This window comes from Pavona decussata, unplaced genomic scaffold, assembly GCF_977016875.1.
Source record: "Pavona decussata unplaced genomic scaffold, jaPavDecu1.1 SCAFFOLD_53, whole genome shotgun sequence".
NCBI classification, from domain to species: Eukaryota; Metazoa; Cnidaria; class Anthozoa; order Scleractinia; family Agariciidae; genus Pavona; species Pavona decussata.
This window is the reverse complement of record NW_028145475.1, coordinates 1168439-1195196: the sequence shown is the minus strand read 5'-3', so window position 1 is coordinate 1195196 and position 26758 is coordinate 1168439. Positions and strand designations below refer to the sequence as shown.

The 26758-nt window shown below is 38.6% G+C and overlaps 2 protein-coding genes across 4 annotated transcripts; both read right to left on the bottom strand.

The window, feature by feature from the left end:
• Nucleotides 1-193: 193 nt before the first annotated feature.
• Nucleotides 194-24998, bottom strand: LOC146480350 (b(0,+)-type amino acid transporter 1-like). Of its 3 annotated transcripts, none has more exons than XM_085109512.1 (11): nt 24711-24998; nt 13349-13932; nt 10724-10849; nt 10278-10377; nt 9341-9385; nt 8175-8298; nt 7525-7628; nt 6335-6431; nt 5477-5632; nt 4906-5083; nt 194-3715 (listed from the first exon to the last, which is right to left on the bottom strand). In XM_085109512.1, the coding sequence occupies exons 2-11, from the start codon at nt 13860-13862 to the stop codon at nt 3627-3629; spliced, it is 1533 nt and encodes a 510-aa protein (XP_084965638.1). In that variant the 5' UTR covers nt 13863-13932; nt 24711-24998; the 3' UTR covers nt 194-3626. The 3 variants fall into 3 exon arrangements, with proteins under 3 accessions (XP_084965638.1, XP_084965639.1, XP_084965637.1); XM_085109513.1 differs by lacking the exon at nt 24711-24998 and adding an exon at nt 18866-18973; XM_085109511.1 differs by lacking the exon at nt 24711-24998 and adding an exon at nt 14154-14306.
• Nucleotides 20087-23347, bottom strand: LOC146480351 (uncharacterized). Its single transcript, XM_085109313.1, has one exon. The coding sequence runs from the start codon at nt 22830-22832 to the stop codon at nt 21234-21236; it is 1599 nt and encodes a 532-aa protein (XP_084965439.1). The 5' UTR covers nt 22833-23347; the 3' UTR covers nt 20087-21233.
• Nucleotides 24999-26758: the final 1760 nt, after the last annotated feature.

Sequence of the window (26758 nt, the reverse complement as noted above, 5' to 3'; positions counted from 1 at the left end):
GTCTAAAAATGGGTATGAAGTCTGAAAAGGGTACCGGAAAAATTACATATTTTGGTCTGGTCTGAAATACGGTGAGAGTTAGGAAAACCAAGCCGCACCTGGAGCCCCCCTGGACCCACACCAAGTATGTAGATTTTCTCTGCTGTTTAATCAACACTTGAAATCGTCGGAATTGTAAACACGCCTGACCACGTTATCAGATCAACACAGATTTATTAAACATTTAAGCAGCTTTGCATACTAATCACAAATGATATTTCATTACATTTAAGGCTTTATCAAACACAACATAAAGCTTAGCTTGATTATATACATAACATGGATCAATTGTACATTATTTAAAGTTAAACATGGCGCTATTTCGATAACTGTTCCAAAGTCAACACAAAGCCAAGCTGTTTGGCGATACTGATGTTATTAACCAACCAATCAGAACTAGGGAGACACTTGAACAAATCATCTTTCATCTGTGTTGATTGGTTAATGTAAGATACAATGGCTAATTTTTAAGGTCCGGGGCCCGTTTCTGATATAGTCCTGATAACTTAACTGTGTGTGTGTTAATAAACCTCCCTGGAAACTCCCCAAGACTTCTTAGGGGTTTCTTGAATTTCCTATTATCCTCGCTGCTGGTAATTTCCCCGAGAGAAAACTCAACTTGCATCCCAATTGTCCTTACGACTTTTCAAAAACAGGCCCCTGAAGACAATGTATTGCTTACGATTATCATAAGAAAATGGCTCACTGTATATTGTAGCCATTTAACTACTAATGGATTACGTTTTATTTTGACTGCTATAAAGTCTGAATTTTGAATACTCGACAGGACATAACTGCATGACAACACCACCTTGCAGACGCGTGCATACATTATTTTAAGTTTACATTAACAAAATGCTGCTACATAGCATAAATCTTTCCTTTCTTCAAAAACCTACCAGGATGAGACCTGACAAACTTTACAAAAACTCTTACTTTATCATACTTTCCATTTTCTAACCAAAAGTTATCAACAAGAATAATTCAGCAGAATCATGCATTCGCCACGTTGTATAAGGTTTGGTTGTCTCAAGTGAACACCGTTAAAGGTTTTTCCCTACTTCTAAAGGTCTCTGAATACTTATTAAACTCCCTAACCCTACCTATAACCTGCGCAGTTTTTCTTCTCCTAATTTATGTAGCATAGCTTTCCCTTTAATAATATTGGGGCTAAACGAATAAACCAAGGCATTTATCATCTAACTGCAAGTTCTAATTTGTTGTTAATTTACTAAGATAAATCCTCATCACCTACTAGCAAAATCTCCTTACTAATCACTAACTCACTAATAACTTACTATAACATAATTACAATTAAAGACAAATATTGCTATTAACTTCCTATTTTATTGGTAAATTAAGCCTAGACTAAACTACATAATAAAATAAGTACCAATTTCATTGTTACTACAATGAAAGATTCAAAAAGAGTAAAGGAAATAATTGCATGAATGTGCCTAAGTCACAATATAACAACCACTTCTGTATGCGAAAGTGAATATTCATTCCATGAGATGATGTCTATGTGTTTGGCAAATATCAAGACAGACTAATTTTGGTTTATGTAATTAAAATTAGGTCTTGCTAAAACACTTCTTTATAATATAAATAGTCACGTATAGCATCTATTCTGATGATGGGCTTTTGTGATAAAGAGGAATGCATTCTTGATGAAATTCAAACTTGCAATGACACTAAGACTTTAAAACATAACTTGAGAAAAGGATATCTATCACAGAGTATTTCAGCTTCAGTTTTCTGCTAACCAGGGGCCAATTTAGTTAATCATTTACACTTGTTACTAACAATCTGTGGTTATTACACACTCATGCAGAAAAGAAGTTTTCAACGATAATTATTGAACTCATTTTTGAACTATTAATTGAGTTTCCTTTTGTGTGCACATGTCAAACCACAGACCAAATTGTAAACTACAAGTGTAAAAGTTCCCACTACAACAATGAACAGATGTAAATAGAGGGAATGCCCATATTCATATTGAAGCTGAAGGCACTGGATGCATAAATAATAATCCTAATTAAAAAATAATAATCAATAAATAATTATAATATATTATTATAAGCCATAGAAAAAAATAGAGAATTAGTAAAGTCTTACTTTAAGCTTAAAACTAGCAAAAATAATAAACTTATGGGGCCAGTTAATTAAACAGAGTCTAACTTAGGCCGCGGCTTAGGACAATCAGTGGGCCTCCAAATCTGTTTATAACTGGTTTATTTTAAGTATATAAATAGTTTTCTAGTCTGGGATGCAAGCCTTCTTGTTACTGTCAACAGCAGACAATGTTTAGATATGATTGTTGGCAAAATTGAAAATGGCTTAGAATGTGGTTTTGTTAAACACCATCTAAACTGTCTTTTAACAACTGACCCATGATGTTCTGATCAAAATGATTCACTGCCAACATTTTCCCATGCTTACAGGGATTTCTGGTATCTCCTTAGCCATAGCCCCAGCCCCAGTGAGAACCTTTACTTGGATAAAAATAAGTTATGCTGGATATATTAATAACAGTACTACAGTGGTAAACGTTAAAAGTTCTAACCATAGAATTATGTTATAAGTTAGTAGAGGGTACACAAGAAAAAAAATAATAACAGCTAGTTTGTATCATTTGCAAATGAATACGTCTGTAAATTAGCTTGAAATGTTAATCATCTACTAACTCCTCTGATCATCCCGGACAAGGGACACCAGTAGGAAAGACAGCATCTCTCTAGTCCAAAGTACAGAAGAGTATATGACCAACAATTCAGGATGTTCAATGAATGAAACTTTTGAGAGCTTATGAATTAAAATATTACATTAGGTTTCAAGTTTTGGACCTAATTCTCTCTTCTCTTACTAAGACACAATCAACACCCTCTCAGAACACACCTCATCAAATCTGACATGAATCTCTTACATGTAGCTTATATCACAGTTTCTACTAAGGGTGCATTCTTTTGGAACTATTCACGGAATACAGTATTCATGTTCTTTTGGGACCTACTGTTTTCAGAATGAACAGTTTCGTAGTGTTCCTGATAGCAGTGTGAACATGGTACAGTTTATTCAGAACAAGAGAAGGGAAGGTTTTCAGGTCAACAGAATACACGCAACTGCATACTTTTGGAAGCTGATATTGTCTATTCTGTAACAGAACTGGAATAAACATAGCCAGAGTTGTCCCAAAGAATGCACCCTAAATATCTGCCTAACGCTGTATCACATATCGACAAAACTACTGGATATAACTTTAAAGAAGTTTCTCTAGGTGATACGAAAATCAGTGTGCCAAGAAAAATCCATACGTTTCAGGCTTAGCCCTTCTTCAATGGACCAATGTCAAGTTAGTTCACTAAATGAGGGCTAAGCCCAAAATGCATGGATTTTTCTTCAACCATTTTTTGCACATTGATCACCTAGAAATACTTCTTTGTTTGTACAAGTGCCACACAGCACGTGTTTCCCAATTATGGATATAACTTTGCCTATTTTAAGTCAATACCAGTCCAAAGAGGGCCTTCTTTAAAGGGTGTTGAAGGTACCGGTAGTAGATGAGTGAACGGATGGATGTGAAGAGGTTAGTCTTCAAAAAGAGTTTCTTCCGGTGCCTCTTGTGCCTCTGCCAGAGAAATGTTGAACAGCTTCTGTGCGTTGTAGGTAAATCGTCCTGAAAGTTAATAGGAAAGGGTTCAGGTTAATTAAGCTTGAATTTAAACGCCAGATCTCACGACACATTTAACAAGCAACAAGGAAACTGGGAAGCAATGTACCCAGGAACTTACACCCTTGTGCGCACATTAGTCAGGCACTACCCGCTGACCACTGGGCTGTAATTACAGGGAGACAGGGTGAGTTTGGTCTCTTTTTTTAGGGTTGTTTAGTGCCAGAAACAGATATTTTACCATCTGTGTATGTGCTGTTGACTGTGCTCGAAGTATCACAAAAATTAAAGTTGAAACACTGTTGCTATGGCTGTTTTTTGTTGTTGTTGTTGCATAGTTAATTAATTAGAGGCAATGGTTATGAAACGTGACAAACTTCTTTGTTGTATGTTTTTGTTTGCCTTTTTGGCCTTGACCCTGCACAAACAACAATAGAATTTGGACTGTGTTAGAGCAACTGACCAATCGAAACGTTTTTGTTAAGATATTCAACTGTGGTGTGAACGTTAAAACAAACGATTGCGCAGGGTCGCGGCCCTTCCGACATAAATTGCAGCACCATTGTTTTCATGGCAAGGTTTCCCAACCAGTCCCTCAATTAGCTATGGTTGTTGTTTTGTTTTGTTTTTGTTGTTTTTATTTTTGTTGTTTAATGTCTATACTGGCCATTAAGAGACGTTTTAGAGTGTAGGTGATGTCAGAATAATGGTATCAATATAGAGAAAAATGCCAAATATTGGTAAAAATCGTACCCATATTTAATCATTTTGTAAAAAAAAAAAAGTGGTATCAGCCCACCCTTACACACTTTCCTATGTTGTCGTTGTTACTATGTACATCTGAGTGAAATGCCCCTGTGCAGACAATTCCAGATCTCAAGCATCTGGGTTTGAACATCCACCTCTTAAAACATTTCATTTCTCTTGGAAATTTTCCACTGGCACAACCCAAGAAGTCATTTGCATCCCAACCAGAGTTTCATGAATTGTTTTGTTAATGGTAAATTTATAAGCATCCTTTCCAAACATTCCATTCATGTATGATCAGTATATATTGTTAACTCATTTGCTGATATATGGTTGGTGGATTAAGTGTTTTCAGCTGCCCAGACTAAGCCAGTTTGAAAAGCTTTAGATACCTGTATCACAGCCAACCAAGAGGGAATAAATAACTTCAATCTTTAGAGGACACTTACCACAGAAGTCGTCACAAGCATGCCTCGTCTTGTCCCACCAAACAAATATGATGTAAACAGGTATACCACAAAGGATGAAGACGAGTGCCATAGTGTTTTCAACAGGTTCCTGCCAGAAGGGAGTGATCAACAGATACAGTGCTGCTAGGGAAATGATTATGGGAACTATCAACCAAACCTGTGCAAAGAAAACAATACTATTATTAGAAATTACTAATTATTATAAATTAAGAAAATATAGTAATATGAAAATTAGATATTATTCATATGGAAACAAAACTAATTTTTGTATGAAAAGCTTTGCACTTAGTCCCACGTTCAAGATGGGATTAATAGCATTTATTTACCTTCACAGCGTTGAAAAAAGTGGATTTAAAATTTTATAACACTCGTTCATAAATATTGGCCACTAAATGATTATTTTATTGTCATGGAAATTAGCCTTACCAGCCTTGTTAGCACGTGTGAAATTCATTAGCATTTTTACTCTAAAATGAGGGCTAATTAACAAAAATTGAAAAGAATAATAAATCGGCTGCCATTTATGCATAAAGTCTATACACGCAAGTACCTTGTACGGTCTGTCTGCATTAGGACGTTTCCACCTCAGGTAAAGCAGGGCCATAAAGACTGCAAAGTACGACAGCCATGCTGCGAAGCTGAAGTAGTTGACAAGGGTGCTGAATTCACTGGAGTCGGGAATCAACATGATCATGGCGATTACATGCTGTAATGGGATACAAACGTGTTGGTGAAAAGAATTATTATAAGTACTGTTAATATTTTAACCAGGTAAAGTTAACATACTTGGGAAATTTGGAGAGAACCCAAGAAGGTAGAGTTGCTCAGAGCTCTTACGCTTCTCTCATGTTCTCCAAACTTCCCACACGTTTTATAATCGATATACACATGCTAAAGCATGAACAAACAGCCAACCATTCACTGTGCACCAGACTAACAGGCCTGCTAGTTGCAAGAGGCAGTAACAACAGTTATTAAGACTATTTTTGAAACAGCTAGCTTAAGGTGATGGAAACTACTCGGAGCCCATTAAATAATTAAAGGGCTTTATGGAAAACAAGCATAAGGGTTTATTTGAACTTGGAATCCAAATTTCTCTAAATTCACTCTATTTGGCATGCCTGCACAGTTCCATATTTTACATGCTGATTTGTGGGCTTGAATTTACCCAACAAGCCTAGGACTTCAGCCTGAAAACTGATTTCCTTCCATCTCTGTTTACAGCCAAAGTAAAATTCTAACATCATAAACAATTATAGGCTAACTTTAGAAGAGTATTTTTTTGGAGAAATTTGTATTATCACTTGTGCCATTCTTCCACTGAGCCTTTCAATTGTCGTTATATATGTCCAAATGTTGCATAATCAAAAGATGATTAATTTCCTGATGTTCATAATATGTTGCTTACCAAGAAGATAATAGAAGGCATGGGAGTGTTGCAACTCCTGTGGACCATGGCAAGAACCTTTGGCATGTGACCGTTACGAGCAGAGACATAAACCAACCTGGCAACAAATTTCAAAACAGTTAATTATAAATGTGGTGACTAATGCCAGTAAAGCTAAATTGCCTGTCAGCAATTTATTCTGCAAGAACAATCAAATATTTACAGAACAGAAATTTCCAGAAATTTAGGGATAATGTACCTTTTAAGGTTGCCTCAACTTTCTGAAAACCAGGAAAACAGACAATTTTGTTCCATTCATGTGTTCTTACTGATGAAAGCCAGATTTTTTAAGCACCATCCAAGAATTGACATACTGATTTGTACAGTGCAATTTTTTTAAAATGTCTGTTAGAACTCCTGGTGGACAAGTTCCCTAGCCAAGAGGGACTTCCTAAAATGCACTCATCAGTTTAACCACTTAAAGTGCACCTAACCCCAAAATTTTTTTCGCTTAAATAAATCTTTGCACCTGTTCCAAACACATTGAGCCTTTTTGCACCTTTTTTCAACCAAATCTTGACTTTTTATAGGCTGTAAAAGTTATGAAATCTAGCCATCATCTGTCCCATGACCGAGCTAGTAAGGGGCATGGGTCTATTCCTGAATTTACGTCACAAACTGCTTTGCATGCATTTTCACAAAGACTTAATACAATGCAAATCAGTTTGTGACGTAAATTCAGGAATAGACCCATGCCCCTTACTAGCTCGGTCATGGGACAGATGATGGCTAGATTTTGTAACTTTTACAGCCTATAAAAAGTCAAGATTTGGTTATAAAAAGGCGCTAAATAGCGCAATATGTTTCGAACAGGTGTAAAGATTTATTTAAGAGAAAAAAACATTTTGAGGTTAGGTGCACTTTAACCACTTAACCCTTTAACCTCTAATGTCAAAGAACAAATTCTCCTAACTCGTCCCCATACTTTCCTTATAGAAGTACTAGGTAGAAGTTATTACAATATCAAGAAAATTCACCTTGGATGATCATATCCTTAATTCTCATGACCTCAGGGCTTGAATAAACAATTTGATGTTATCACAATGAGAAATGTGATGCTGATCCCTGCTAAGGGATAAATTAAAACTGTGGGCTGGCTACTAACTAGTGTAGCCCTTTCTTTGCTGGCAGAGTACTTTAGGAAAACTCACCTTGCACCACTGAAAGCCAGTCCATTCACACAGCCAAAGGTTGAGCATGCAACAAAGATGGGGATGAACCAACTGACAGGACCCATCTTTAAGTCTCCAACCACCTAAAGATTAAAAACATTCACGATATTCTCACATTGCAAAGTGTGTAACATTTTAACTTAACATTGGAGAGTGGTGGCCAAAATAAAGGCACATCTGTCTTGAAGGTCTTCAGAAAAATAGATCAGAACCAACCTGCCGAATACTGCAGGGTTTTAACAACAACTGCTCCAAGCACAGTACTGTTTACCACTAACACCAATTGGTTTCAAGGCTTCATACTTGACTTTCAATTAACTCTTTAATGACAGCACTGATGAAGCACTGATGAAGCATTAAAAGAGGGCTTCGAATGTTCCATCTTTTTAAAAGGGGTACCACATACACTGTAAAAATGTTCCCAAAATAACTGTTAACATGAATGAACCTGCAGTCAAATATTCTTCTCCACACAAACAAGGCAAAAGGGTCAGTACAATGCAGAAGGACCCAGTTGCCGATGGTTTAATGATTGTCAAGATGCATGTGATAAACTAAAACAACAACCTTGCTTCACCTTAGTGTACGTAAAGCAGGCTACCTTAGTTTATATAGTATGTGTAGCTCACCATAGCAACAGCCCCTGAGTTCAAAATTCCCTCTCCTCCCACTACAGCAATATAACCAATGTTAGTCAGCAGGTACACAATGGTAACAAGTGGGATTCCAATCATGAGAGCTCGAGGCAGATCCCTGAATAATGTAACAAAATCACCAAAAATTTGATCTGAATTCTTGGGATCAGAAGAGGTACTTGTTTACAAGACAACTACAATAACTTTACTAGAGAAGAGTAACACGTCACACTCATCGACTGAAAAAAGTAGCAACTTTCACGTTACACATCAAATGGAAACTTACGTTTCCTGTGGATGGAGGAAAACTTAAGAAATTAAAGTAATCTGTCAAAGCAGGATGGAAACCTACTCGCAAACACAAAACACAACTGACACAGAGTCCAGAATTCAAATCAAAGAAACAATGACTGGATGAACAAGGCAAGTACTTTCACCAACATTCCATCCCTTAGACAATGCGAACAAGAATGCAAACAAGAACTTGTAAAGGAGCTAATAAAGGGAAGGGGTCACTCCTGAGAGGCCCTGCTATTCTAAAGGCCATCCTCGGTCCTTGAAATATTGTGTTCTTTCTATCTTTTATATCTTCATCATAAGCATACATGTATATTGTGGTTCTCCTCATTTTATTAAGCCATTTATTTATTTATTTACTCATCTTACGGGTGACCTGCCAAGAACAGCAATTACTATTTGCTGGGCAGTTCCACTGTAATCATTTACATACTAGCTAAATAAGTGTTGTAATTGTTGTTCTCAGACTGAGGAACTTCATCAAAAAATTGCAGCCCACTGGCAAAGTAAAATATGGGAAAAAAATAAGGCTCTTCTAAGGGGAAGAAGTCATGTATATTGCTAATTATTCAAACCAGTATCCAATCACTGTGTTGTTTTTGTCTTTCACCCATCACAAATTGGCAAATCTGTTGTAGACTCGATTACCACCCACTGTTCGGGAAGTGAGCCCACGCTCACCCCCAAAGAGACGAGTCCAGTTGTCTCTTCTCTGGGAGGAAACAAGACCCGAGGGAGCAGCAGAAATCGTGCCTACTCTGTTGTGGATTCAGAGCAATGACACTGCCTCCCACATATCACATAAATTGCGGTTAATATTTAATGCAATATTCGGCAAACTACTGTTAGATAATGTTTAATACCTTCCTGGATTCTTCATTTCCTCTGTGACAAAATTTAAGCTGTTCCTGTAAAACACAACAATAACAAACTCAGCGTTTTGTCAATCCAAACAAATAAACTAATAAACATAACCTAGTAGGAAGACGATATGACTCAACTATTTAGTTGCTTCATCAAGTTTTATCCATGTGGGATGCTGATAGTCAAACATGAAGAAACTGTCTTTGGACAATCCAAAAACATGAATTATATCACTTCCAGTCGTGACAGTGAATACCACACAAAATGAGTGGAGATTTCAATTTGGGGAATGTTTAAAAACAATGGGTGTCTGTTCTGAAATAGCACAGGAATATTGAGCCATTGTGCACTTGTACTTGACTTTGAAATTTTTTATGCACCCGCATCATCATTCATGTGCCCTCTTCATTGCTTAGGCAGAATTGTGTGTTGTGTTCAATATAGCAGCAAACTCGTGGTTCATTTGTCAAGTAGTTTTTTGGACTAAACAGATATTGAAAGTTGGCAATGAACTACAGTGTTCTGTTGAACAGAAGAAGCTGAATAACTAAAGGTCCCAAAGGATGGGGGGGGGGGGATTTCAAATTGTTGGTATAAGATGTACATAAGCTTAATTTTGAAATCTGCCGCTGAAAAAAAAGGCTGGTTTATCGTCAGGCCTTCGAAGCAACATTGAGTTAGGATGGGGGGGGGGGGGGGGGGGGGGGGTTAAGGTTTGCTTCTCTCCAGGCAGTGTCTTCTTTAAGGTAGATTGAAATATGTGCGCAAAATTCACAGTTTTCTTAACAAGTTTTGTCCATGATTGTAGTAGCCTTGTTTGGTACATTCATGTTATTGTTTGACTCTAACACTGTATCTACCAAATGCTTTGGTAGAATAATTGAACTAAAAAGATTTTCCATTTTATACAAAAACAACTTTGACATGTCAACATACCATCCATCATACGCCCATAGACCAGAGTAGAAGGCCAGTCCAATGTTTGCCAAGTTTGATGTGGTGCCGTCAAAAGAACCCTTGAAATTCTGGACGTTACCTGAAATAAAAAACATGGTTTTACTCTGGCCATTTTTAACAGATCTTTTATTTAGAAATCATGCCATCTAGTTACCCAAAAACAATTATTCTATCGTGTGGTTTCAGAAAAAAAATGCACATAACCACTTAGGGAAGGGTTAAAGACAGCAGAAAAGTCACGAAAGAGGACATACTTTATCCTTTAAACAATCAATTATGAAAAGTCAAAACTAAGGGTCCGTACTAGAGTTGAATGTTTGGTTTTTCAACAGAGTTGATTAGGTCATTTGGCCTACAAAAGGGATTAGGGTGCTGACGTTTTGAGTATTAGCCCTTTGTCAGATTTAATCTGACTAAACTCTTACCTGAACCAAGTTCAATGAGACCAATAACAATCAGAATTGCAAGTGCAATTAACTTTCCAAAGGTAAAGGTGTCTTGGATACGAGTCGCCCACCTCACACTTGCGCAGTTTATGAACATGGTAAGAGCTGGAAATAAAAAACACTAAAATTCACTTCACGTAACCGACGATGATACATGAATAAACTAAGGACAGTATTTTGAACATGTGGAATAAGATGGCATTGCCCACTAAGAAGGGGGAATGCTTAAATTACAACATTGCTGACAAAAGTAAGTTGAACATAAGCATAGCTGTGCTTGGTGTCTTAAACTGAGAATGGTATAGTGACAAGTAAAGGAGTAAATTGATAAAGAGACAATTATTGTCTACTTCACATTTTTTTCAACAGTTTTATTTTCAGGTGTGCTGACTAGAAGGAAGGGCAGAAAATTAGCATGAATTAACACCTGCAGACATTCTTCCAAAGGGTTGAAAACTTACTTATATCAATTCAAATACATTGGAATATGATAAGTACAGGCATGCATAATCAAACACTACAGCTATAGACAACCTGCAGACATTCTTCCAAAGGGCAGAAACTTGCCGCTGATATCAATTCAACTCCCACTCAACAGCAATACCATGATATGGTAAGTACAGGTGGGCATAATCAATTTTTCTAACAGTGATTAGTATCAAATTTCTCCTTGTAATATCAATGCTTATTCAACTCCTGAGGTCATGAGAATTAAGGATATGTTCACCCAAGATGAATTTTCTTGATATTTCAATAACTTCTCCCCAGACTGTACCTTTATAAGAAAAGTATGGGAACAAGATAGGAAAATTTGTTTTCTGATATTAGGGGTTAAAGGGTTAATTCAAAGCTCTTTCCTATATTTGGTCTCAAAATGTTTATGATGTGGTTTACCAAAGCAATATATTGAGTGATACTACATTAACTGAAATCTTCACACCAACAAAATAATGATCTGCTCTTCAATATAGCTTTTAATTGACTGTTTTATATGGTACAGTAAATTTTCATTTCCAACAATATTACTGGAGTGTTGGCCAAATGTGGACAAATATGCCAATGATTTTTCATGCTGCAAAATTGCAAATGTTATTTGAAATTTATACTTGTTAGTCCAGTTGCTCTAGACTCAGAAGATGCCACCTAAACTTATACCTAGATCTTGCCACAAAATTTAACAAGCTAAGATGAAAAGTAAAGGTTTCACTTTAAACCTCCACATTATTCCTTTTGGTGTAGAAATTGCCAAAATTGTGTCATCTATTTTTCATGGGTGGTAATTATTTTGAAATGCTGTACGTGCAAAATACAGTTAAGGATATTGCCTCCAAACACAGGAGTATTTTTGCTCAGTTCTTTACTATGCAGGAAAAGGAGATCTTAGCAAAGGCTACTGGAATCCAAGAAAAAAATTGGTGGTAACCACGCATTTTTCAGAGGTAACAATAATTATTATTTATATCAATGTAACAATGTATGGTATTTTTCCCACATTGAAGCTTAAAAATCTCTGAAAAATGCGTGACCCCAATTTTTTTTATTCAGACAGCCATTGATAAGATGTGCAGCACATATGTGCAGTAAATAAAGAGGTACCACCCTTACACATTAGTTGAGTAAGAATATAGTCGAGTGTAGTCAGCACTGGAAACAGCTCTCTATCTGTTCACTTTAGAGAGGTTTAGTTACAGACAATTATTGTGAAATTTGGCAACTTGTTGGTGCATGTTAGATAGGTTGAACAAGTATTTCTTGGTCTGCTAGTCCCACCCTGATCTGTTACCCATGGGGTTCACCAAACAAATATGCAATACATGTAACCTTTATTACCCTGTGCTATAACCTACTTGACTCAAGAATTTTTCATGTGATAAGGGAAGTAAAAGGTGCAGATGGAAACCAACACCCAAACATAAAAATTCTTGGCCAAAATATAAGCTTTAACATTAATTAACAATTTATTAATCATGCTACAATTAAATTAGCATTATTGATCTGAATTTATACTGAATCTTTTTATGTGCCCCACTGAAAAGTATTTTTGTAATGCTTTTAAATTTATTTGCCTACTGCAAAAGTGATCCCAGAAACTTTAGAACTAAAAATTTAAACTTAGTCAAGGTTTATTTTATCCGAAAATCGTTTTCCCGCTGAAATTTCTAGGCGGTGAACAATCAACTCAATTACAGACGGCAAATCCTTCCTAAACAAAGAATGTTGCCACCCTTCAATAGATAAAGTCTCTGATAACTTATGCAAATTACTCTCTCGGCCACGTTGTGGAGCTGATGCAATAAGGATTTGAAAGCAAAAGCTTTGCCGCTCCGATGTAAACACAAAGAAGGGAACATCAGTTTCTGAGACTCCAAAATAAAATACGTTCAATGGCATGATACCTCGCTTTGGGGATGCCGCCATCGCTAAAGTATAATTGACGTACAAATTCAAAACTTGATTTTGCAGTTTTGAAAAAAATTCTATTCACAATCAATCTGACCACAAAAAAGCACACGTGATTAAAAAGCCACAACAACATACGATGCTTTCGGGAGTTTCAGAAATTTCACAATGGAACACGCAAAACAAACTCGTCGTATCACTTACCGAGACATGTCGCCGCCAGAATTTTTCGAACCGGTATCGGGCTGATCTCGCAGTCAGGGAAGAACGGTTGGCTTACATACCGCGCGAACGTTAGCGCCACAACACTAAGAGAAGATGGCCGAATGATCAGCGCCAAGGTCCAACTGTAAAGGAAAGCGGGAAGAGCACCAAAGGCTTCGTACAGATACGAGTACTCGGCGCCAGATTTAGGGATCATGGTACCCATTTCGCAGTAGCACAGAGATCCTAACAACGCAAGGACACCACATCCAGCCCAAACAACCAAACTCATTCCGACGGATTCAGCACGGGCGAGCACTCCTTTCGGAGAGATGAAAATACCGGAGCCGATGATAACTCCAACAACAAGCGCGATGCCATTTATAAGGGTAACTTCCTTTTTCAGACCCACAACTTTGTTGTCCTCGACAGCCGGCAGAGCTTCTCCGTTGCTCTCCTTTTCAGCGCCGGTCAGTGGCTGAGAGGCGGCCGCTTCATCCTCTTTGGTCGCCATTTGAAACTAGATCGATCGTTGGAATTCCTCCAGACGGTGCCAAGTCTTATGACCAAGGTTTCTTTGACTTCTGCGGATGAAAAGTGATAGTTAGCAGTGCACGAGGTTTCTTTCTTGTGTGAATGGACTGGTTTCCACGTGTCGTGACACGCAAACACACATCGAATTTACGACATCGAATTTACGGCAACTTCTTTCAGCTGATAAGAACTTCAAAACAAAGATTCTACAATTTGCCGATTCTTGAAAGTTCAAGGTCTTGGCGAAGAAATAAACAATTATAAGACTTACTGTGAGCGAAAAACGAGATTCAAAACAATGAACCGCTTCCGCCAAGAAACCAACGCATGTGAGAAACCTTTGACGCGCGGGAAAACTTCAAGTTAATACGGTTAAATATTTATCAGGGAGGGCGATAACTCGACTGCAATTGGTTGATAAGTCCGCGTCCGAGACTGGCCTTTGGCCGACTATTGAATGTAAACAAAGGCGCATGGATGACACGTGAACAACCTTCCCCATTTCATAATCCCTCAACTTTGAAAATTAAGAAAAACAATAATTTCTTTTGTACGGTAAATGGTAAATGAACATGCTACATAATAATGAAACAACAATATATATATATATATATTTTTTTTTTTTCTGAACGCAATTTTTCTATTTTTTTTCTTCTTCAAGATTTTCACAACACAAACATTGCGCTCATTGCATCATTTCACCGAAGCAACCCAACTCGCTGGAAAAAATCCAGTGTCCAGTGGGCAACTCGTAGTCTAGACAATTATTTTCAATGCAAACTTGAGATCATTTCTGTTATAACATTTATTGCTTCCTTCCACGTATTAACGAACTGCAGAACTCCACAGACCCGATTAACTAAAGAAACATCTCTTTTCGTTCAAAAGAATAAAGAGTAAATTCTCATATAGCGCCAAATCAATAATTGCTCATGTCGCTTGACGGCAATGAAAAATGCTAACAGACTGTTAACAGATTGTCACGCCTTGGTAAAGTGTCACCGTTTTATTAGGCCCACGGTTTGAAAAGAAGCTTCACCTTACTACCGAACTTTTCAAGTCGCACAAGAGTAAACCAAAGTAATTTTGAATATGGTTTCGGAAAAGCGAACCCAGGACAATAATTCTGCGAAGACAAATCAGGTGTATTCAAATTATCACAATCAGTTAATTCGTCACGCCAACTATAATTTGTACGTTGAGTTGTCTATAGGTCAAGCATAGGAGTGGTAATTTTCTCTGGGAGCGAAAGAAAAAAAGTACGAAACTCGAACGACCTTCTTTACCGGCAAAAAGAAGAGAACGGAAGACTTCAAGAAAGTGTAATTTGTATGGCAAATAATACAAAAAAAAAAAAGAAATATATTATTTCATTACTTCGAATTCAAAAGGCACGGTATCTCCTCCTCAGGGTATTTCAGAAACTGACCCAAAGGCAAAAGGCGTTTATGGCTTGAGCAAAATAACCAAAGAAACAACGTAGAAAACGAAAACAAAAAAAAAAAAACATTACAATAAGAAATTTGAGAATGCAACATAATATTGGAGGATGAAACACGGGAAAAATGTAGATGTCCTATTTGCACTTGTCGCGGTGCTCCTTACAAACACAGTTACATTCTACCAAACACTATCCGACATAATATTGTTGAAAATTTCCCCGTCTTGTGTGGTCCTCACTTTCCAGTAGAATTTGGAGCGTATGTTAAACAACGTCGGTAAACAAAGAGTATTAATTTTATTTGATCAGGATCATAAGCTTTATATCTCTCCCTGAAGGGCACGTTTTTACGAGCACGATAATGAAAATGAAAGATGTGCCCTAACACCAGACTTTAGCTTGTTAGATAAATTCCGCAAGCCCTATTTTAAACTTAGGCGTTGGTGAATATTTACTTTCGAAAGAACGAGGAGATGTTAAGCGAGGACACTTTTTTACTTCTGGGGTGCTGAGGGTCAGGTCAAATCGACCACACCCATGTAAGAGGGTGCGTCACCTGCTCACTTTTCACAGCTTGGTTTTTAGCTTCCCTACTTTTTGTTGTTGTGAAGTTTTTTTTCGTCTTCATTTCGTTTGGCTTGTTCGGGTAACTGAGGATAACCTTCAAACTACGTTTAGTAAGGGTACGGAGTTTCCGCAACAATAGAAAATGTAAAATACGCACTTGACTAAGATGTGTTCTCACTTGTTACAACTTTAAATATTAATCATTCCTTAATTTAATGTAAGTTCCGAAAATTTGGGTATACATCTCGAAAAAGCTAAACCTCTTCCTAAGAGTCTTAATTCTCCTCGCATGCACGCTCAACAACGTACTGAAATGTTGCAAGCAAGGAATTATTCTGGGATTACCAAATAACACAATGGATCAGTTAACTGGTGGAAACTAGACATGTATGGTGTTAGGCTATTCGCTGACGGAGTCGATCGAGCTTGCTCGTTATCAGTTTGAGAACATTTGTAAACTTAATTCATCCTAAATTATTCTGTTAAATAATTGCTTCGTCGAGTAAAACGAAAACTGAAAGCAAGCAATTTGAATGTCTCTCAGCACCAATGAGTAAATATTAATGTACAGTAAATGTCTTCATTCATGTGTAAACAATACATTACAAATACACACGTCGGTTTGCACACAGCGAGTCAGATATCCTATAATGTGCATAAGCTTCGCAAAGTAATGAGACAAGAGAAGGGCGTTTCCAATTTCTCTCAGTATTTTGAAAAAACCTTAGTCGTGGCCTGCCTGCAGGCATGCTCTCGGCTTAGACGGGGAATCATTACCTCAACGTAAGATCAAAATAGACTGCATAACAGTCCGTGCTTTTTGCATTTGTGCGTCTTAAGAACACGCGGCCTGTCTTCAAACGAATGTCTGGAGCCAGGGAATGGAAAGTTGAGATCGGGTAGTGCCAACGGAAAGACGCTAAAAGAGTTCGCGCTTTCGCCGATTTTCATCTCCCGGTCCCCGATGAATTTCTTTTTTTTTTTTTTTTGAATAAAAAAAAAACCGACTGTTTTGTGGTCCCAGTCAAAATAGCGATTGCCCCACCCTATTTCTTTTTCCTCTGGAGGAGAAATTGGTTGCAAACTAGTTCAGTTCTGACAAAGCTGGTAAATTAGCCAACATTTTAACTGGTACCAGTGTTGACTCAGTACCGATGGATCGTCACAGCGTAGATCTCTGTTTAGACTGATAATTTCATGACCTAACAAAGTGAGGCTAGAACGGGAAAAGATACAAGTGACATGTATATGCCCGTGACAATTTCAACTCAGTGCTTTTAAGAATACAGGGGCAAACTGAAGCGATTGGGTAACATATAGTTCTCGTTTTTGTGTCTGTGGACAAAATCCTAAGTGTGGCTATTCGAATAACTGTTGAACAGTTCACTTCTGTGTGTACAAGGTGGTTTAACTGCTGGTCTGCAGTTGAAATCCCGGCGAAATTGTGACCTTTCAAATGAAAACTACTGCGTCGTATACGTACTCGTTAAAAGAAGCTGTTGGAACACTGAGGTTTCTCGAATTTCAACACAATCGGTAGGATTGTTGCTGCTTTGCAATTGTTTTTTCGACCACGTTAAGGGCGAAAGTGTTAAATAGCCTGTTCACGGCGACCTGCCTTCCATTTTTTTTTTCGTTAGCCGGAGTGGACGGCTGTGTAAAGGTAAAACTGAAAAGCAGCAAATTATTGTAGTTTTTTTTTTTTTTTTTGGCTTGTCGCAATTTCAGTAAGCAAAAAGAAATTGGAGGGTGCTCTAGTTAGAAAATATTTACAGTTGCAGTACAGAACAGATGGCGCACTTTCCCCTAATCGTATTCACTTTCGATGAAATTAATGTTTGACTGCCAAGAAAATGAAGTTTACTTGTCTTCTTTTCGCTTCTTTAAGTCAAGTCAGTAACTTAAATATTGATTTGCATTTCCTAAGCTACTCCCCCATTACTTTCATCTTTGTAATTCGGAATTGAAAGCAAACGGAACTCCCTTGCACACAATAAACATCCAGTGTTTAAAAGCGTAAAAAATGAAAGCATTAAGGCGAAGAATCTTACTTTCGTGCGTGTGTTGATTGGATTCGGTGTCAAGACGTGACAATTAGGAATCCGTGATGATTAAAACGAGCTGATTGTGTTTTTGAGTCTTTTGTACCATTGGTTGATTTATAATTCATAGATCTCGTAAGTGATGCATGCACATCCGCAAAGTAAATTATCATAAAATTCACGCGAACATAAACTGGACTTTGCTCTCTTTACCTTCCCAGCAGGAATTTTAGCTAAAGTGTAAATTTCCTTGCTTTCTTCTTCTTTTTTTTTTTTTTTTTTGTTTTTGTTTTGTACCGATGAAGAAGTCAATTGACACGCATTTATTCTGAGGCGCAAAACATGTTATATGGTCACGCAAAATTAAAATATACTAAAACAAGACACCTTTGCACCAGAAAAATGGTCGAAGATGTTGGCGTAATGTTGAAACACAAAAAACATCAGCGATTAAATTTTTGAAAGCTGTTGTCTAAAAATATATTTTGCTTTTCCTTTGTTCTGTTTGTTCAAACCCCCCCTTTTTTTTTCGGTGAGAAAAAAATCGTTAACCGCATTTTCAAACTCCAATTTTTTTTCGCGCAGATTTCAATCTAAGATCATCTGCAATCGGTTGGATTCCACATAAGCCGGTCAGCTTAGCTTTTTCCGGATAATAAGCGAAGTTCTGCGACCAGCTGAACGACCGCCGGCGATATTCAAAACTACAGATACCTAAAGGATTTGAATGAACAATTGAAGCGCGATCTTTTCCGTGGAAAAAAAATTGGTTTTAATTTTGCAATTTAAGACGCAACGAATATGTATGGATACAGAATCGCCCGAATATTGATTAACAAGCAAATCCACTAGAAAAAATTTGTTTTCCAGTCTAAAAAAAAAATGCATGTTGTTGACTCTTTAAAGGAAAATTATAACACGCCAACTTCTTACCTTGCTAGTGGAAAATGGTACAACCTTCGGAATGTTCTTTGAATCAACGACAAAATCGATGGCCTCACCTTGAAACAATAATAATCAAAGTCCGATTCGGTAACTGAAACTCCGCCTGATCGCGCGCTTGCAAGAGCCAGCAATCCTGATGATCAGCGTCTTTATCCGTCCAATCGGGTATCCCACAACTCCAAGCGTACCGCGTTCTCGACTGCGTAAGAGGCAGAGGACGAGTTTTGGGTCGATAGTTGTTTGTATCAGTTGCAAAACAAGATTTCAGGGTTTTTGGTCAAAAATTAATCGGCAAGTTCAACTTAGAACGGGACACACGGCGTTATATTGCATGCGATATTGAATGCAACGCCAGTCGACGTTGCATGCAACAGCGTGTTAGTCTACCGCAGAAGTTGTTGTGATGCAACATATCCGAAGAAGAACGCGTAAAATCGTGTCTGGCCTCGACACAAGCCGCAGCCGATTTAGTTGGGCACAATCTTGCGCCGTGGATCCAGCCTCAGCAGCCTTGGATCCCCTGGTCCCCTCTTCGTTTAAATTTTAGAAGCCATTATTTCTCTCTTTTTAACCCTTGCCCCTATTTCTATGATAAGTTCTACTTCTCGAAATATCGGCCACCAAATTAATTTTCCCTTCTTTTTCCACACCAACCCTGCAATCAGTTTGATTTATTCGCATTTCAATTGATTTTCGATGCATGTATGGAAAGTGTAGCTACGTAACAAAAAGTGCTTGTACAGTTTATTTTCACGTTGAGGGGACACTTACTTGGATCAAATTTAGGACCTGACTCTTGACAGCAGCAACGTTGCACGGATAGTTTCAGGTTTTGCGTCACCCAAAGTGGAAGATTCCACAATGGTCTGTATTTTGTTGGTAACATGTTTTTCTCAATTTCAGTGACCTCTTTAGTGGTAACTGCTCGAATCACATGTCTCACCAGTACTCTGCAGGCTCTTCGATTAGTGGATGGTCGTCAGAGAGATCAAAACTTACTGCGAACTTTGGGAACCGAAATCAGTTGCGTCAAAGGTTTTATGTGTAAAAAGCGAGTGGGTACTTAAAGGGTCCACTAAACGATGCTGAACTACAGAGCAAATTCCAATTTGCCGGCTCCCCAAAACTATTTAGTTTCGATTGACTCAAGGTTCACCACTTCTTCAACTTAGTGTACCGAGGAGTGCACTAAAACTCAGTTGTCTTTATTAGTGCCAATCTCTTCCATTTTCTTTTTCAGCTAAAAATAAACTGAAAAAAGATAAGGTTCTTAGCTTACAGTTAAATTGCTGGCGTCACTGAGGCCCATGTTACGTTGCAAACAATTCTCGTACTACGTCATGGATATAATTCTTGGACAATTAAAAGATTTTTGTCTACAGCGTTAGTCCGATAATTGTTCTGCTTTTCAAACTCTAAACATCCTTTGAACAAAAGACCTTCAATCCTGAGGAATAGCTTACAATGTGTTCAGATCTTGAAAGAAAGAAAAAATTGGGGGGCTTTGAAGGACGACGACATAAGGCTCTTTGCTTTTCGTCATCGGCTTTTCCGTGATTACCCTAATGTGACGTTTAAACCTTTGATGAATTTTTTCAAGAATGTGATTACGCAAACTCCAGTTTGAAAAGCCGGTTTACGCAGCTTGTTCCGGTGCTACAGCTGTAATTACCAAACCCAAGCTCGAGTTCCTAGAAAGGATTCTATTATTCAAAAGGAATGGATTTGCGAGCCCTAAACAACAAGGAAAAATATGTTGTTTTTTTCGTATACAACCGACGATTAAAATCTATTTGTATATAATCTGAATATACAACTTATCTATCCCCTTTTAAGTAATATCTCACTACATAGGTCCTAAAGCAGACACGCCAAGTTTCTTTTTTATTCTTCGGTTCGGCTTAATATCATGTCTTTACAACAATTAACAAGACCCGTGGCCTTTGCAAGAAGCCACGACTGCCCTTTCAATTTGAAAGTTGGTTTAATGGTTCTATAAACGTTTGAGTTTGCATTTGTGGATGAATTTCTCAAGTGAAAGTTACTAAAGAGCTAGTACGGCAGTTTTTAATTCGTAGTTCTATCTCTTCTTTTTTTTTATCTGTTTTTTTTTTTCTCACCAAAAAGGAGTGAAAACTATATTTTTCGACTACAAAAGAAAGCTTTCTTAGACGTAAAAGTTCTAAAGTAGAAATGTGAAACAATTCCTGCGTATACCTTAGTTCTCTTTACCGTTCACGTTATCAGTGTCATGATTAATGGCAAACAGTTTGGTTTTAGTCCAAGCGAGTCCACTCTAGATCTAGAAGAAGCTTATCATATCTCATTAACAATGATCTTGGCTGTAAACAGTGCATCAGCTTCCTTTTGCTGCCAAGGTTTTTAAGAAGTCATCTACTCGACCCTGTAGTTCCTCCACGGTGCCCGAATGCCTTCTGTAGTCGCTAGGAGATGCCTGAGCGGGGTTTAAGGTTGTTTGAGGGTCTTGCAAGGCTTTTCTCAGAGGCGACGTCGGTGATAATGTGTTCAAGTCGATTTGAGAGACTAATTCCGAACCTCGACGGGCCGCTGGGTTATACAGTCCACCTGCTGGCATGGAGTAACAGCTCCTTGCAGACCCTGGTCTCGATCCTCTGCGCCGAGTGAGATCGTACTCCGTTCCGAGGTCCTCCAACTGCAATTGTCCTTGTACGTTTTCCATTGAAAGTGGAGATGTCGACCTTGCAGGGGACGAAGGCCGATTCAAGGCTGAGGTCGCACGCACAGGACGCCGCAGAGAAGGCGACTGAGGTCTCTTCAAATCTGGTAATATCGGTTCCGAAACTGGATCCCTGGAAGGTGGCTGAGCTGAATGGGGGCGAAGAGACGCTGCCATCCCAGAGCCTCGTCTACCGGACAAAGGTGAAAGAGGCTGTTTTAGTCGAGGCGACAATGGAGCTTGCACCGAGATTTTGTCCCTCAAGAGAGCTTCGTTTGTCTCTAACGAGAGCGAATTTTTATTGCTAGCGGAAGACCCTCTTCTGAGAAGAAGAGGAGAACCTGCGGGAAAGTTTAACCTGTCGGCAGAAGAGTTTGCGACAGCCGCTGAACCCCTTCTTCTTAGAGTAGGAGAGGCCGGCTCCTCTGATTTTTCTTGCTCCGCTTTCGCTCGCAGCAATTCAATTGCAGCCGACCCCCGTCTTTTTGTATGTAACGACGCCGTCGGTGTAGCTTCGGATTGTTCCTCACCGTTCGTCGCGGCTGCCGCGTCGTGCGTCGACCCTCGCCTCTTCATCTCAGCGGAACTCTTCGCCAGCTGAATGAGAAGCTTCGGTGACAGGTCTGTTATTTCAGGCGCCGTCCGACGGCGCTGAGAGCCGCGCGAGCTTTGTGAAAACACTTTGAGCAATTTCTGAGCTTCTTCTTCATTAATGGCAGTTTCTTCTCCTGGAGGGGGTGAACTACGAGGAGAAGCGCACGGAGAAGGGGTGCCAGGTATGCTACCAACCGACGATCGCCTACTATCTGGGTCCTGTTCAGAGCCGGTATCCTCTTTGCTTTCATTGTTGATTAAAATTGCAGGGTTCGTTGTGGCGTCGCTAGGAGCCTCTTGGTTGGCGCTAGGCGACTCTGTTTCCTTGGAATTATCCTCTTTGGCGGCCCTTGGCACTAAACTACCTCTGCGCGAGACGCTTGGTGAGCGCAATGTCCTTTCTCCACCAAGACTCACATTCAATGGATCATCTGCGAGCTGTTCCTCCAGATCTTGTGTGTTTCGTTTTCGTCTATAGTCGTATTTCACATCCAGGGATGTTTCGCATATTTTCACCATAGACTTTCTCTCCAGGTCCTTAAGAGCTTTCATCTTTTTCTCGAGTTCTTTCTCGGCTAATTTCTCGTTCTTTAACATAGTTGATATCATACGATTGCCGAGCTTCGAGAGACTTTTGTCTCTCGCTCTAGCTTTGGCCGACATGCTGTCCTGTCACGGAGTACTTGTTCCTTGGCTTTTTTAACCTTGTCCAGCAAATGTATTTCAAGAAAGCGTTCCAAAATCCGCCTTCAAAAACGTACGATTAGTAGGATCAAAATCATCCCTTTAGCTTAGCTACCGGTATGAAAGTGTCAGGAATTAAGAACTCTGTCTGCACGACTCGTGGTTTGGACACTTGTAAACCTTGGTTTATTGTGGTTCATGCAAATCGGTGTCGAGTTTTTGCCTGTACGTGTTTGAAAATAGCTTAAGTACACAATATCGGTAATCTTGATTGGAGCACTTGGACACTAAGTAATTGTTTGGTTTGTTTGGTTTCCACGATTTGTAAACAATTGTCTTGAGTAATTAAAGTCCTACTTGGACGCTAAAGAACTTAGTCAAGTGCCTGTTCATTGGCATGAAAAGGATTCGATCCCCTCTAAACAGTACAAAATTAATCGCATTTCTTTATTCAACCCTGTCAATTCAGTGGCTATAATTATCACGAAAAACTATCTGACTTCACTACCCGTCGACCGAAAATTAGCGAAAACATTAGCAACCTTATTAACGACAAGGATCATAGATAAAGAAAAAGAAAAGAAGGAAGAAAGAAAAGAACTCCGCGTTTGATAACACTGCTCGCTTAAAGAACCACAAAACCCATTTCTTTATCGGAGTTCAGTCTAGCCTACATTTTAAGCCACTTTGTTTAAGTTATGGATACAGGAATTAAAGTAAGAACCAGCTGACATCAACTAATATTGAAAATACCTTCGACGATTTTGTACGCTTTTGTTTGGTGTATTCTATAGCCACGAATCCCACTGGGAATGTAAGTCATATATAGATGTAAACTTTATATTGATCGTGAGGATAAAGTTTGAATGGAACATATCAAAGTGAAAACAATGCAACCGCGATAGGCGCTTAAACTGTTAAGCACTATAATTAAAACTAAATCTAACATTTTGTTAATAAAACCACTATTCTGGCTGGATAATGCGACCGCCCTGTCGCCATAGTCGGATGTCCATGAAAAGAACAATCCAGCCATAGTATAATGTGTACAGTGTACACTAAAATTCTCCAGTTCAAAGTACTTGCGTTGGCAAAACTAGCCTGTTTTTCTTATCGGAAAAAGAGCGCAAGAAGGCGAGTGGAGTCGATTTTCCTCGTCCCTATTACATCCCACCACGGACTATTGTCACCATACTAATTAAAATCTCTGGCATATCAAGATTTTTCCGCCCGTCCTCTCATAGAAAAGATGTACATTTTAAAAAAAAAGCTATGGGAAATTCAATGTAGACAATTTGACCTCAATAATCCATTGGTTCAGTAAAAAAAATTCAAGCGCAATATCGTTAAATCACAAAAAGATCCAAAAGGTTAAAGGTTGCTTTTGATACGCCAAGCAACGAATGCGGCAAAAAACCAGAAGTAAGACAACAAATATAATCAGGTCAGCAAATTTTTTTCTCTACGCTTCAAAAGTATCCGTGACTCATTTTTGTCCTTCGGGAGGAAAAGGAAAACCGTAAAATTCCCACAAAGGAAATATTTTCTTATAGTCAAAGAAACGACGAACGTGGTGTTTAAGGATTGAAACTGGAAATGCATGTAACACTGAGATTGAAATGAAAAAATGTTGATTCCTGGCAGACACAGCATTGCAGCCTTTAAAAATACAAGATATTCAGACTGATATGAGATCTAAAGATTTTCCTGAAAGCGAAATCCACAAAGCGGAAGTTTGCAGAGGAGCCAATCTAATTTATCACTGACTTAAATACGAGATATCTTGTTTTTGGAGTTGTACTCAGTAGGCATTCAAAATTCACGCGTGAATTTATCCATAAACGAATTAAAACTTACCCATAGTCATCTTCGTGATGAGTGCTCAGTTTAACTGGCCGTGGTGATTTTTCGATTCTATTGTTTCCTCTTGCTGCCTTTCCACGATGTCGTCACCATTGCTAGTTGTAGCCAGCGCTATACGCCAGTGAGTGTCCTGACGTATGTACCGATATCATATCAGAAGGAAATTTATGTACTTATGATCATGTATAGCCATTCCTCATCTGATCATGAAGTTGTTTTCAAAAGAGAAGCCAGAATTTGCCTTGAAAAGGAGAAATACCGCCACGTAGGGAGAGAATATTTTACTTTTGCTTTCATTTCTTGGAACATTTGGCGCATGACGTAGTCAAGCCGAGAGGCTCTGGGGTCGAGAATGCATCTGATTGGTTCTAAGATTAAAGATTAATCTGCGCATGCGCAGGAGCAAAAAAAAAAAAAAATCGCTTTTCGCACTTGGAAACAGAATTCGAAACGACTGCTACGCAGGCTAATCTAAGATTCGAATCGGATACCAGTGTAACCAGGTCTTGTGAAGCACCAAGCAAGCCCCTTCGATCGAGTGAAAGGCCGAGAAGAGTAGGCCCTGGTAACAACCGTTACCGGATGTTGTGAATTTCACGACATCCGGTAGCGCACCATTGCGCTTGCTCAGTATTATTATTATTATTATTATTATTGCTCAGTATTGCTCAGTATTATTATTGCTCAGTAATGGGAAGTAAAGACAAAGCATTTTTCACCTCATAGCGCATCAGGTTTTCGACAGCCAATGAAAAAAAAGATATTTTTGGATGGACCCAGAGCCACTCGTTCATTAATTAAAAAAAAAAACGTTGGGGCTCTGGGGACGAGAATGACCGTCTCCCGGTGGCTCGCGAGATTCTGATTTTATGATGACTGAATTGCCCAATCGGAAGGGAGAGGAGGATTTTGAACCACAATAGTAAACAAAACCTCCTTTCGAGGGAAGAAGAGAGAGCACCCTGGGAACGAGGTTGGAGAAAGCAGCCGTTTTTCTTGTTCGCAGAAAGCGGAACTCGCGAACACGTTAGCGTCACACAACTAGAGGGGTCCGGCGGCATGCTTCCCCGGAAAAAATTTAAACTTAAGTCTTCTGAAATGGCTAGAAACGCATCAAAAATTGTCAACACTTACGCAAATTTTTAATTGTGTCAACTAAAATATATGTTTTCTTTTCTTTTCTTTTCTTTTCTTTTGAAGTAAGGACACAACGAGGCAGAAATTTTCGACTTGTTTTCTTGTGATAGCCACGCCAACAGCTTGTGAAGACCCAGTTTCGTTGTTCGTGTTTCCGTAAATCATATGTGCTTCTTTGTTCATTATGACAGCGGAATTGAATGATCCAGGTTGACCGTAGCTGTACATAATTCTCCATTTCAAATATTTACGCGTAACGGCGATAAGAAGCCTTCATAAATGAATGCCTTTGTGCAAAAACTCCCTCGAACTTGTTCAGGGATGAACTGATTTATCTTCGTGAAACACCGATTCAAGAACGAATGAAAATAGAAACAGCATTTGAAATTCCATTATTTCGCGGTTGAAGTCTGGTCGTCCGTTCAGCAGCAAAACTAATGACCAACTGTCTGAAATTGTCGGGTTTGTCACAGAAACCTAATATGTAAGGTAAGTTGTTTCTGTAAGTAATGGATATGGTAAAGTAAAATATAATAAAATATATTTTAACCATCCAAAAAGTGGGTGGGCTAAAGCACCCCCCCTCCTCTCCGCTTTAGCTATTTCTCTAAAATACTCAGGAAGAACTCGCAATCCATTTCCATCCTATCCATCCGAAACCAAACATAATTAATATTAGTTTCTATGCGCCGGTCGTGGAATTGTTAACAAAACTGGAACATTATTTCAACGTTTCCTTCGATAAAAACTTATATTTTTTGGCTATTCAAAGTACGTTACACTTAAAATTGATGACACTCACCCCGGCCCTTTAATTCCTATTTTCTTTCGTCGCTCAAGACTTGCCCTTCAAAGCTCGCGGGTTGATAGACTTACAACGAAAAAACAATACAAAACAGACCGCA